General features: G+C 44.1%; 1 protein-coding gene across 5 annotated transcripts in view; it reads left to right on the top strand.

Annotated features, from left to right (window-relative positions):
• GRIP2 (glutamate receptor interacting protein 2) overlaps positions 1–12,891 on the top strand; it is a 266,026-nt gene that overhangs the window by 124,740 nt on the left and 128,395 nt on the right. For 2 of the 5 annotated variants that reach the window (XM_017732548.1, XM_017732547.1), the window contains exon 1: positions 3,976–4,257. The exons of 1 other annotated variant lie outside the window; for it this stretch is intronic. In XM_017732548.1, coding sequence (XP_017588037.1) covers positions 4,107–4,257 — 151 coding nt within the window. In that variant the 5' untranslated portion in view covers positions 3,976–4,106. Of the gene's footprint in view, positions 1–3,975; positions 4,258–12,891 lie in introns of those variants that run through there. 2 more of the 5 variants (XM_017732546.1, XM_017732542.1) reach the window with 2 other exon arrangements.

Genomic DNA, 12,891 nt, shown 5'->3' with positions numbered 1-12,891 from the left:
TTGGCACATCCCAGTGCTGAGAAATACTGAATAGTACTGCTGGTTAGGGAGCAGGCTCTTCCACGGGGCATAGAATGGTTCTACAGTCAGGGGTGGGATTAGACAGGAGCAGGAAGAAGAGGAAGATTGCCCAGGATGAGGGGCAGCAGGAGGCTGTTCTCAGTCATGTTGGGAAGAGGCAGCTGCCGTGTGCTGCTGACTCATGTAATGACCCTTGTGCTAATGCTGTTCCCTATCATTTAACACAAAAATAAAACTGCTAAATTGAGACTGATTTGAAACATGCATGGTTTGCTTTGGAAGACATTTAATAACAGCTATACTTTAATTGTAGGACTCTGATTGGAAAAGGAGGGACAAGTAAATAGTTTACATTAACTTAGCAATATTATTCTGTTATTATTGAACCTTCCTAAATTCTACCCAAATCTTGGCTCAAATCAAACAGCTTCAGATAATTTGTGAGAAGCAATAGGTGAAACTAAGTGAGAGTAGGACATGAAAAGAGTGTGTGATCACCTGAATGGAAACCAAAGTGTTCCCAGTACTCACAGTAGTTAGTGAGATGCTTTGAAGGTTTTTTCACCTCTTAAATGCTTACTGCTTTGAGGCAGCAATTTTGGCCTTCAAATGACTACAGCAACTTGCTGCCCTGACAGTGAAATAAATTTTGAAAGCAGTGTGAGTGCAATCTATAGGATTAACAGCCAGGCCATAAAGCAGAAATCTTTCCAAAACAGAGATCTTATGATTACTCAATCAGGAAAAAGTCGCCTACAGGACCTGAGTGGTTCATGGTGGCTTGTTGCCTTTTATACTGGCAACTGGTGAGAAAATACAGAATGGGCTGAGTGCAGGCAGTATCTGCAGTCACAGGGGACATGCAGGTTGTACCTTTAGTCCCTGAGAGCCCATATCAGCAAAATCTTTTGTGTTGCTCCATGCTGTCTTGCTTTCCTGCTGCTCACTGTATTGCTGCAGCTCTCAGAAATATTAATGAGATGAGAAGGAGATCGCCCTCAGGTGACCCTCCATAGCATCACTTGCTGGACTGAGAGTCTGGGCTGCAGTACAGTCCCAAATCCATGTGTTTTGTTTTTATAGAAGTGGTAATGGTGGCTCAGTATGGATGGCAACTTGAATTGGTTATGTCAGTTCTAACTAATGACATTGAAGACCAATAAAGTGACTCTTAGATTGGTTTTGTATTATTAGTCTTGTTATTAATTATGGAGACATGACAGCAGCATTAGTGCTAGTATTAACCATCAAAATAAAATGGAATTGTACTCATAAATCTCATTGATTAGGAGTACATGAAGGATTACAGCCATTCTCCAAAGGAAAAGAGAGGAAATGGAGTCAGTCTGGAGCAGGAGTGAGATGGAGGTAGAAGAAAATTTAGGGAATGATAGCAGTATGCTGAAGATTGTTCAAAGAAGGAGCCTGAGCAAAGAAGAGCAGGACTAGGGCTGAAGTCTGCAGCTGCCTGGGTGGACAAGGTTGGGTTTTCCTGCATGTTAGAAGGAATTATGGACCTCACTGCCCTTGAGGCTGGCTGCCTGCCTAGTGCTTCCCACTTCCCTTTGGGACTCTGCTGCCGGCTTGATATCTAATCTGGAAGCCACTGCAAAGGGCTTCGCCATTGTGTGAGGCTGGGCCAGCACCCTGCCCATCTCCCAGGAGGCTTGTGGGAGCCTTAATGCCTGGGAAGAGCAGGTGGATCTCAAATGGTGGAGACCAATGCAAACTAGGACAAGCTCTTGCCAGGAGCAGGCTCTGATTTGGGTGCTGGCTGTGGACAGGAGGAAAGGGAAGCAGGCGCATCTGTGCAGCCCTGGAGGGGAGCCAGGGAGATCCTCGCTCAGCAGAAGAGCTGCCTTTGCTCCTGACAGTGGTAAACTGCTGAGAGGGAGGCAGTGCAAATTACCTCCTGCCCTGGAGAAAGGTGGCAGGAGAAGAATTATGCCTCAGAGTGATGCATGGGAACAGCATAATTTCCTGGGGTGGTGCAATTTGCACGATGCTGCTTGTCTGGAGACACGGCTCATTAAAATCTGGGCTTTAATAAGCTGAGAAGCATTGGCCAGATCTTGCACTTGGGGTCTGCTCTGTGGCACTGCTGCTGTGGCCATGTCTGGGCACTGAGAGTTCAGTCCTTGAAGGGTTATCTGAGGCTGGCAATGGCTGTTGCTGGTGCCCATGCTCTGCCCTGTGCTGGCCTTTGCAGGGCGTGGGCTGCATCTTGCTCAGTGGTTAGAGTGATGGCCCTATTTATAATGCCTTAAATGAAGTGCAGGATAATTTAATTTGTACATCCATTAATACTATCTACTGCAGGGTTTGTACTTAATTGTATCACTCTAAATGGAGTTTCAGGTTATTAACAGGCTCTCATGCCTGGCACAGCCATGTCCAATCCCACACATGGTTGCTTGGAGAAGGTCCTTTCTAACCCCACTGGCCTGGTTGGGTTCTTGGAGGGTACTTCCAAGTTGGCAGTCACTGCCCAAAAATCATAATTCCTCCCTGAAATGGCCAGGAGACAATCATGATGGGTATTTCCTTGGCATCAGTGTGGGAGATAGGATGGTGTTGACTCTCTCTGCAGGGCAGAGACAAAGGGGAAACTTTGGGCCAGGAGCTACATCAGTTCCCAAAGTTTTCCAAGGGAAGCTCTTCTTGCAGCCAAATAACTTTGTAGGTTGGGTAAGGGTTGACCTGACTATAGTGAACTGATAATCTGCTTCTGCTATTGGTTCTTTTGCGTATAAGTGGGTTAATAAACATCTGTCTTAAGTTGTGTCTCATGGTCTGTTTTAAATCTGAAAGCCAGCAGTAAAGGTGTGTGTTTGTCACAGAACCATAGAATGGTTTGGGTTGGAAGGGACCTGAGAGATCATCTAGTTCTGTCCCCCCCTGCCATGGGCAGGGATGCCACCTGTTGCATTAGGTTGCTCAGGCCTTCACTCGTCCTGTCATCCACCTGACTCCCAGGCAGTCATTCCCAAGCACACAGGGTTGTTTTCCACTTAGCCTCCTGACTCTCAAAACTGTCATTTACAAACAAAATGAGTCTTTCAAGGGGAATGCTCTTCTTACTGCTCATCCATGCCTTGGTTTGCAGTGCTAGGGCAGCAGCAGCGGAAGGGACTCTGAACTCTGTCTTTGGAGATTGCTGTGGACAGGGGATCATGTCAGAGCTTCCCACACAGGGTTCTTGCATTCTTCTCAGTGGTTTGGTGGTGTCTGAGAGCATCTATGGCCCTGGGTGGACACTATAGGCTGCATGTTGTTGTCCATTAAAATCTGTGTAAAAATACCAGAGGGTCATGTAAAAACATTTAAAGGCTCTAGATTATTTGGAAAGTTTAGAGAGTCTAAGCTTTTGAAACAGGAAGAGAAGCTATTGGGGTGTATTCAGTGGTTCTGCTAAAAATGTCTTGACTAGCTACTTCACCTTGCATTACCTCAGTGTCTGCAGGAAACTGGAAAAATTATTTGCCTTTTTCCAAAGATGCTGGTGAGAAAATAAGTGCTGAAAGGTGAGCAATTGTGTGAGCACAGGAAAGTCAAGGTTCTTTCCTGCAAGCTTGCACAGTTATTTAGCATTTCTCATAGATGCAGATATTATTTGCTGTCTGCGTTAGCTATTTCTAGTCTTTGAAAAGAAGCCAGAATTCTTTAAGAGTCACTGCTTTTTCTGAGCTGATGCTGGCTCTTTTGCCTGAGGAGTATTTGAAATCTGCCAGAATGCATGTATTGTCAAAAACAGAAATTGAAAACTCTATACAGGATCTGCTGCCCCTGTGAGTTATGAGCTTTCCCAAGTCATCAGGGAGAAGAAATGCCTGCTCTTGTTCTCTGCAAGAGCTGTGGATGGACAGAGGCAAAAGAAATCCCTCTCCCTCCTCCCCCCTCTCCCATCATCACCCAAAACTCTCTCTTTGGGTGGAAAGAAGCTTTTGAAACAGACACACACACACATACAAGCGCTTTCCCAGTGACCTGCATGCTTCTAGCTGTCCCTCCTTCCTTGGGAGCTGGAGCTGCTGAGACTCCAGAGTTGGGGAGATCCTGTCCCCTCTCTGCAGCCCTGAGACCAAATGAATAAAATGAACAAGGTTTTGAAGCTTCTTAAGAAGTCATCGAGGAGAAGGAAGAGATGGAGAGAGGAGTTGAGGGTGGAGGAGGAAGGGGAGAGCCAGGAACTCTGTGACCCAGGTGGTTTGTGCCACCTGCACCTCTGTACCACTGGTAAGGAAACAGGAATGTTCCTTCTCACCTTGGGACAATGTGCCTGTTTGATATCCATTGCTTGTGTGTGACAGGAGAGCTTCCTATAGCCAGCCACTGCTGTTGTGCTTTTTGGGAAAAATACTGGTGGGAGAAGTGGTAAAGGCAGGGAACTGAAACTCCTGGGTCTCCTTTTATAAACCTTCCCTTGCTTGCGTGGGTGGCATTTTGCACATTTGTGAAGTGGGGAGAGAAGGGAATCTTCTTTCTGGAAGAATGGTGCTCCTGAAAGTGTAGGGAGAATGTGTAGCTCATTGAGAATTTTGTTTGATACGTGTGGTTGCATTTTGAGATATGTAAGCCTGTATGTTTGTTCTGTATATTTGTGAAACAGAAGAGCAATGTGAAATGGATGAATTTAGGTTGTTGTTTTTCTGAGGGATGTTCTTGTCCATCAAAGTTGGTGTGGACCCAGGTCCATAATATCCATCCTTACCTTCCAAGCAAACGATGCTGTGGCTGTAATATCATTGAAAATGATTCTGTGTTCAGTCTGTCTATAAAACAGCAAAACAAAAGATGCTGGGAATGTGAAAAAGGGTCTTTTAGAGCATTCACTGACATGTCTCCAGCACATTTGAACTTTCTGCTGGGGACTGTGACCCAGCAGAGGAAAATGTGTAGGTCTGTGCATTTGGCCATCAGGCTCAGCTTCCTTCCTTCTGCATTGCCAGTGTCCAAGGCATGTGAAGCACTTATGAAACTACACTTAGGACGAAGCCACTCTTGGGTCTAATGTAGGTCAGTGCTCTTCTTGCCATCACATTTGGTGGTTTGTTTGCAATAGTATTGTTGTAGCTTTCATACCTTTTAGAGGCTCACTTTTTTTCTTTCTCACACACCTAATTCTGTTGAGCTGCTTTCCTGACCCTGTCCTGGAGCATCTGATGGCCCCATTCTTGCAGGGCCTTGGGCGGCTTCATTTACAGCTGGAGACCTGGGGCACAGAGATGTTACTGGACTTTCCTAGGGTTACACAGACTGGGGCAGGGATGGGCACTGGCCTCTGAGCTTGAGGCCTGAGAAAATGCCATGATGAGCAGCACTGGTAACTGTCCTGCTCTTGGCTTCAGCTTCCAGTTGTCCTGACTTTCACCTCTCTTACCTGCCTTACCTACCTAGTTCAAGAATCTGAGATGTGTTTCTGCTACCATTTTTTCCAGTGAAATATATTCAAATACTTTTGCTTAAAGTTTTCATTATATTTCTTACCTTATCTTTAGTAAGGAACTGATCGACAGATAAGAAAGGAAATTAAAACCTGAAAATATTTAGGTGTCAGAATGTGAGAAGGCAGCGGAAAACATTAACCAGCTTTGACAGTCTGACAGTCATTTTTATTGTTAAACCTGTGTGTATTTTACTTTGTCGTTTTAATAGGAGGTTGTTACTGAGAAGGTTCACCCCCAGTCCTGAGTTTCTCAGGCTGGGAATGTGGTCCCATCACAGCTGAGTTTTATATTCAGTCTACTTCCTTCTAACCATCTCATCTAGTGAGCTCTAAGGTGTTGACCCGAGAGATGGAATACTTTGGTTGTTTTTTATTTATTTGGTTTTTCTTTTGATGAAAAGACCAACACAGATCTTTTGAACCTGTAGTTAATGCCATGCTGTGGGGGCAATAGTAGTTAGATAGCCTGAGTCCATCTTAGCTGGGTGTACACAGTGGATCTCTCCCTCTAAGCCATGGAGTCAGGCTGCTTAGCAGGGAGAGGAGAAGAACTAGTGCTTCTTGACCCAAAACATCCAAAACTTGCATGATGAATTCTCTGGAGAGTCTATTCCTCTCTGTTGATTGTAAGGGAAGTAAAACTGAAGGCTAGGATGTCTCTTGTGTGCTGACTTTTATACGGCTTGTAAGGGTTTTGGGACATGAATGTGTGACTGTCTAAGAATTTTTTGGCTTTATTGCCTGGATATGCTTTAGGTGAAGGGCCCCCTCTTTCACAGTCTCTGCTACTCTGCAACAGTTTGTTAGCCTGAGGCTTTTACAAAGCTGAACTGATGGCTTTTTTTTTTCCCTAAGTGCAAGATGGGTAGTGGGTTAATGCACTTCTGCCATCCAGGCAACAGTGATAGAGATGGATTGACAGAAAAAAAGAGAAAAGCATCAGTTAAGGCAAATGGGGAGAAAAATAGTGCTTCCCTGCAGTTGGATTCTGTGCCGGCAGTTATTCCAGCCAGTTATATCTCCACAATAAAATGTAAATGAATGCAATCATTTATTTGGGTGCCTGGAGGCCTAGTGGTATGAAAAGATAAGCGAGCATTTTCCATTGTTTATTTGGTGGGGGTGGCTCTTCTCTCTCTGCTACTGTCTCTCTGATACCTTGGCAGCATCTAAATGTTGCCTTTATTATTAAAAACACATATATGGGAGTCTAATATCTGAAACGGATTAGTGTGGTGTTTACAGAAGCGTCAGCCAGCCCCCACTCCCTGCAGGCTCTCAGCGTTTGTGCTCCTTCTGCAGGAGCACTGCACAGGGAGCAGGAACGCCAGCAGCTGGCTGAGGATTGGGGAAAAGCAGACACAAGGCAGGGAGTGGTGGGTCTGTAACATGTGTTGTTGTTGCTGGTCAGAGGAACGAGCAGGAGGGACTGGGAATCTCCAGTGAGCTGGTTCTCTGGAGGCTGAGGAGGAGGGGGAACAAAGGGAGGGTGGAGAACAATAGGACACGACAGTGGCATTGGGATAATCTCTGATCCTATTTAGGCATATTTAATTGGCCTGTCAGTTTTTCACATCTCATGAATTTTCATAAGGATTCTTCTTTGCCTCTTGTTTTATCTTCTCATAGCTCCTTGGATTTCCCTGTGGACGGTCTCTCTGGATTTCTTTGTTTTGTGTCCCCCCCTTTCCTATTGCAAAGCAGCACTGAGTTGCCTGGCTTTGTGGTGTCTAAGCAGAAAGACAGATTCAGCAAAGGAGTTGTTTGGGAAAATCTCATGTTATTCTCAACAAAGAGAGAAATTTGGTATGGGAGGGGGGATTGTCAGTGGCCTAAACATGTGTCCCATCTATCACAGCTATTTTTACACTGGTCTAGGGCTCTGGATATAAACCTACATCCCAATCATGTGTAATGTTATGGGGAATTAATTTTTTTTCCCCCTCTGGTCCCTTTGAAAGCTAAGACACATTTATTCTTTTGATTTTTTTACCCAGTATTGGCTACCTTAAAAATACAGAGCTGCTGGACTTCTGGGTTATGTAAATTCATTCAAAGGGATGTTGCTCAGCCTTTCAGATCATCTCTGTTAAACTCCTACCCTTTCATTCCTAAGTGATGCCAGACCTAGTTGCTTCATCCTCCCACAAGAAATCCCCCAGGCACATGATTAAAACCAAGCCATCCTTATAGATTCACTGGCCGAGCTTGCCAGAATTGCTAGTGCATTTCTTGTGGCTTTGAAGTTCATGAGTACTGGGGCTTGGAGGGACATGAGGACGCACAGAGAGGCAGCCCTCGCAGGCAGAGGAGATCAGAAGCTGCAGTGATCTCTGATGGACTGCTCTCAGAGCTGGTCTTGTCCTACCTGATCCCTGGGGCGACGACAAACATCTTCAGATAGGTGCCTATCAGAGTGGTTCCCTTTCAGAAGGGGGCTACACCAATAAGAGAGTCCAAAACTGCATGGCCAGGCTGTCCGAAGGGTTTGGGTACTTTAGGAAATCATGGGCAAAGCTCATAAGAAGGGTATCCCAGACCCTCAGCAGGGGAGGAGGCGGGAAGAGCTGCAGGTGGTGGTGGAGGCCAGGGATGGGCATCTCCTACTTTGGAAGAGGCCCCTGTACCTCATGTCTGCAGAAGCGCAGCTGCCATAAAACCCTCTGTGTCCCATCAGCAGGGTGGTTTTCACAAGGCTTTTATGCCTTTTGTGATGACAGCTTGGTTTGTGGCAATTTATTGTCCTGCAGGTTTGTCTTCTCTGTTTATATCTTGTGGGTCTCACTGTACAGCAGTAAATCATTGCAAAGCTGATAGTTTAGTTTCTAGCCATAAATTCAAATGCTGGAAAGAGAGATTTGTTTATTCCTGTGCCTCTGTTCTTTGAATGTGGCTGTTCATAGAGCTCTGTATGCCCCTAGGTGTGAGGATGATGTTTGGTAAAAGCGGTGATGACTTGAATAGTGTGAGGGACCTCTAAATAAAATTTTATATGGGATTGCAAGAAGTGAAGAGCATTGGCACAAGGCTGGGTCTATGTGTGCCGCACTGTTTGGTCAAGGTCATGGTCTGGGGGTGGTGCTGGAACACTGCAAACAGCAGTCAAGCAGCTGAGGTTAAGCCTCTGAAGGTCCTGGGGCAGCACTGAGACCTGGCACCAAGTGTTCTGCTAGTGAGGACAGTATTGTTGCTGGTAGAAAGGAGAAAACCTAGACTGGGATTAATGTGTGGCTCTGAAGGAGTCAGGGTTAATAGCATCAAGGCTGGGATATTTGTAGATAAAGGCAAAGGAACCCAAGAAAGGCACGGGCTGGAGACCCTAATAATCCTCTCTCTGCCTGTGCCCTGCAGTGGTGAGCGAACTGTAAATGAAGCCGTTATTAACAGCTCTGCTCATATCACAAGATATAAACTGGTCTATTGAGCAAGAAAGAGTTGCCCTTTTTTAACCTTTCAAAGTGATTTCCCTTGTGGAGACCAGCAGAAGGAGAAAGCTGTGCTTCCTGACTGGAGTAGGGTGCCCTTTCAAAGCCCAGCAGCTCCGATCTCCCTCTTTGCTAAGGGCATTGTGGAGCTGTATTATTTATAACTCCTCCTGGGCACCCACTTGCACATCCTGCAGTGCCCATGGAAAGGGGATTGCTGGCATTCACTGGAGATTCAGAGGTGACTAAAAGCTCACAAATGGTTATGGTCTCTCTTAACTTCCAGCAAAGACAATTGCACAGAGAAAGCTTTTGATCAAACAGATTCAATCCATTGTAACCAAACATAAATTTTGCTGAGAAAATATTCTGCTGAGAAAATATTCTGTTTCAACATTTTCAGCAATTAAACTCTGCTACATTCGGACTGTTTGGTGCCAGAAATTAATTAGTTGATAATATTCTCTTTAGAATGAAGACAAATGTTTCTATGTCTTTGCTGAAGGCTAATATTTGCAAAAAGAAAAAGAGATGAGTTCCTTAAATCTCTTTAATCTTGTTCTGATAAATACACTTTCTTACTGTTAAGTGTTCTTTGAATTTCTGTGTGCCTCTTTCTCACATTTCATATAATGCCAAGCACTAGAGAGTGCGTAAATAAGAGCTGCAGGCATCAGCTTTCAGAGGACTGGAGTGATCAGTCAACCCAGTCCTCCCATCTTGGGATCAACTGTAATAAACACCAAGGAAATGAGTGAAAATATCCAGTGAGACAGATGTTTTTCTTCTTCAAGAGCAAGTATGTGAGTGCTCAAATGATTAGAGGTGGCATCCACATCTCGCTTGCTTATAAAGTAGTTGCAGAAGCTGTGTAGTTCAGTCCATTTTGCAGCCAGATCTTCAATTTGTCTGCGGATGAGACAAGCACAGGTGAACCTGGAGGCCAACAGCTGGATTTTCTAGGGAAGCAGAGACACATACCGAATTACCTTCTCAAAATACTCTGCGGCACTTGCTTTGGCAGGTTTTCTGCAGTTGAAAAATAAAAATAAATAAGCAAAGCCAGGCAGCATAAGAGTTTTAGAAAAATCCAGGCAGCATCCTTACTTTGATCCATCTGAAGCCCTACCTGTAGGATGCATCAACGCTGACTTTGGAGCAAAGTGTTTTCACCTCATTCACCTGGTGATGGGACCAACCCATTAATAAGGAAATGCAAATAGAGAGTGAAAGTTTCAGGCTCCCTGATTATAAAATGCAGCTTTGACATTGCTTTTAGATGACAGCATAAAATATAAGGTATAGACTGAATTGCAGCCTTCATGAAGGGCTGAGTCTAGCACTGATGATTAGAGAAATCAATTTGGCAATTCTGGGATGAGGGAAATGTAGGCTATTGAGGTAGGAAAATACTTCAGAAATGGGGATAATAGATTGTCTGAAGACAGTAGACGTGGGAGATGGAGTTCTTAAAGTCTCCCTTGGATGACAAAAATAAATATCTCACTTAGTAGGAAGTATGAAATTGCTGGTAAGTGCTTTTCAAAATATCAGCTGTTGGCCAAATTCAATCCATTATTAATTATGCCATCATGGTCATAATTGTTACAATTTAGACACTTCCCAAACAAATCTCTAGTTAATTAAAGGTGCAGTCAGTTCCTGGAAAAGTGAACATTGGGCCACCTCTGTGATGGTGCAGCTCTGGGTCTCATAACCACAGGGGCTGGCAAATCTGCACCTACTATCAAATGGGATGAGAAATTCAAGCCTTGTGTGAATAGAAAGGTGCTTAAAGTAGGAAAAATTAATGATGAATTTTCAGATAGATATATGGATTTACTCACGGCTGGGCTCAGTTACCTACTCTGCTGTTGGCTTGCAGCCTAGTGGGTAGACCACTGATGGGCAAATTTCCTGCCAGAGTAAACTGGTACAGCTGTTTTGCATATGAAAAAACAATGCCAGTTATGTGTGACAGTGGATTTGGTCATTAGATTTGATGATGGACAAAGATAATTCAGCTTGATGTCCTGTAAAAACACAGGCCAAATCCTTCAGCCATGTACACCCGGCAACTTGGACAAGACCAAGGCAAACCTGGTTGGTTTTCTGGTAGGCAGACATCTGGTTTTGATTTAAGGAGACCAGAATACAAATCATGTGCTGTTGCCTTCGTTAATTTGTTCTTGTGAGTAAAACACCTTTACTGGTATTATTTCAGAAACGGCATTTGTCTATAACAGTTTAAAATGGAGATAATTGTACATCTCTTGGCCCATTCTTTCTTTACCTCTTCCACTGAAACCCTGCTCAGTGTGGTATGGGAACATCTGAACGCTGTAGGCAAAATGAGCTCCCAAATGAGGTTTCTATAAGCAAACATAATATTAGTGCAATGTGTTTAATGATAATAATAAAATTCAAATTCATGGGTCCTTAAGACCTCTTGAACATTCTGCTATTGATTAATAATTGTTTAACTAGAAGCTTCCAATATTTTGCTTAAGAAACAAAGTAGATTTTACTGGCTGCTAAGTTTAGTAACAGCAATTCTACCAGCACAAACACCCTATTTTAAAAGCTACATGTACATCCTAGCATGAGCAGTACTGATTCTGCATGGTTATTTAAATTTTCCCTATACAACATCTCTAAAACGAGGCTGTTTCAATTTCAAAGGTAAGCTGCAGGTTGCAGTGACCGCAGCCTTCCTACCATCCTTTCTGGGGCTGATGGTGCTCTGTAAGTGAGGGATTTGTGTGTTACCTTTAACTGTGTTCACAGTAAAGGACTGCAGCTGGCGCTTAAACTGGGGCACAAGAACCTGCTTAAAAAGGAGATGCCTTTTGGCCTTTGGCTTACTAACTGTCTGGGCTGTTCCTGGCTAATTGCTTCATTAGCACAACAACAATGTCAAATACAGTGAGAAGACTGTTGGGAGTACATACATGAAGGCAGAGCATGACCCCTGTCTAGGCAGGCATCTGCAGTCAGCATTTGTAAGAGCCTTTCATTCTCCCGAGTCAATTGGCAGTCGGAGCGAGTGGCAGTACAGCACACGGAGATAAGACTATTTTAATTTCTTGCTTCAGGAGCCTCAGCTGCCTCCTTGGAAAGACTGATGCCTTGTCCATGGATTCACAGATTGAACAAACATACTCTATCATTTAATTATTGAAGGATGGCTTCAGCATTTCCTGGCAAAATAAACTATGGTCGTAGGCTGAATCCTGGCAACAGTGTTCCACCTGCAGGACCACTCTTCTTACTGTGGGCAACAGGCAGTACCACTTTGGTCACTGCTCTTTGGGATAATACAGCTCTGCTAAACCCATTTCCAAAAGTCAGCTGATAAAATAGTCATAGTAGGAGGAGATGGCTATGACAAATACTGATAGGCCTCAAGCTGGAAGCTCAAGAAAGGAACATAGAGGTGAATGCTTAAATTACTTGTCTTCTTAACTCTAGGACATATCTCAAATGCCATACACCCACTTGAATTGCAGAAAAGTTCCTGAAAAATCCTATGTGTTCAGCCTTCCTGCCAATCTGGGGTGAGACTTATGGAGAGAAAAAAGGGAAGACATTGTCAGCACAAATGGTGCTTACACACGGCTGCATTCCTGGTCTCAGCAAATGCAATGGTGAGAACTAGAAATTTCTCCAAAGAACCTCTTGCAGCTGGTGCTACAGAGGGTTGAGGGTCTGGAGAAGTCTAATTCAGGGGAAATAATTGCATGTAGCTGAAAATTAAACATGGCACTTCTCATGAAGTGTCCTGGTGAGTTTGTAAAAAGTTGCACAGGATGTTCAGAGCGTGTGTCAGAAAAAGTGCCCATGGATGCAGAAAATAAGAACTTCCAAAATATCAAGGGTTAGGGTTAATGACTGAAGCCTGTTTGCCTTTTTTGCTGAACACAGTTTATAACAGATTGTTACCCGCAAAAGTTATTGTCAGGGTAATTAAACCTAATAATGCACATGAAACTTCTCCCC

The sequence above is a fragment of the Corvus brachyrhynchos genome, unplaced genomic scaffold (assembly GCF_000691975.1).
Source record: "Corvus brachyrhynchos isolate BGI_N302 unplaced genomic scaffold, ASM69197v1 scaffold4, whole genome shotgun sequence".
Classification (NCBI taxonomy): Eukaryota; Metazoa; Chordata; class Aves; order Passeriformes; family Corvidae; genus Corvus; species Corvus brachyrhynchos.
The sequence above is the reverse complement of the archived record's forward strand: the minus strand, read 5'-3'. Positions and strand labels throughout refer to the sequence as shown.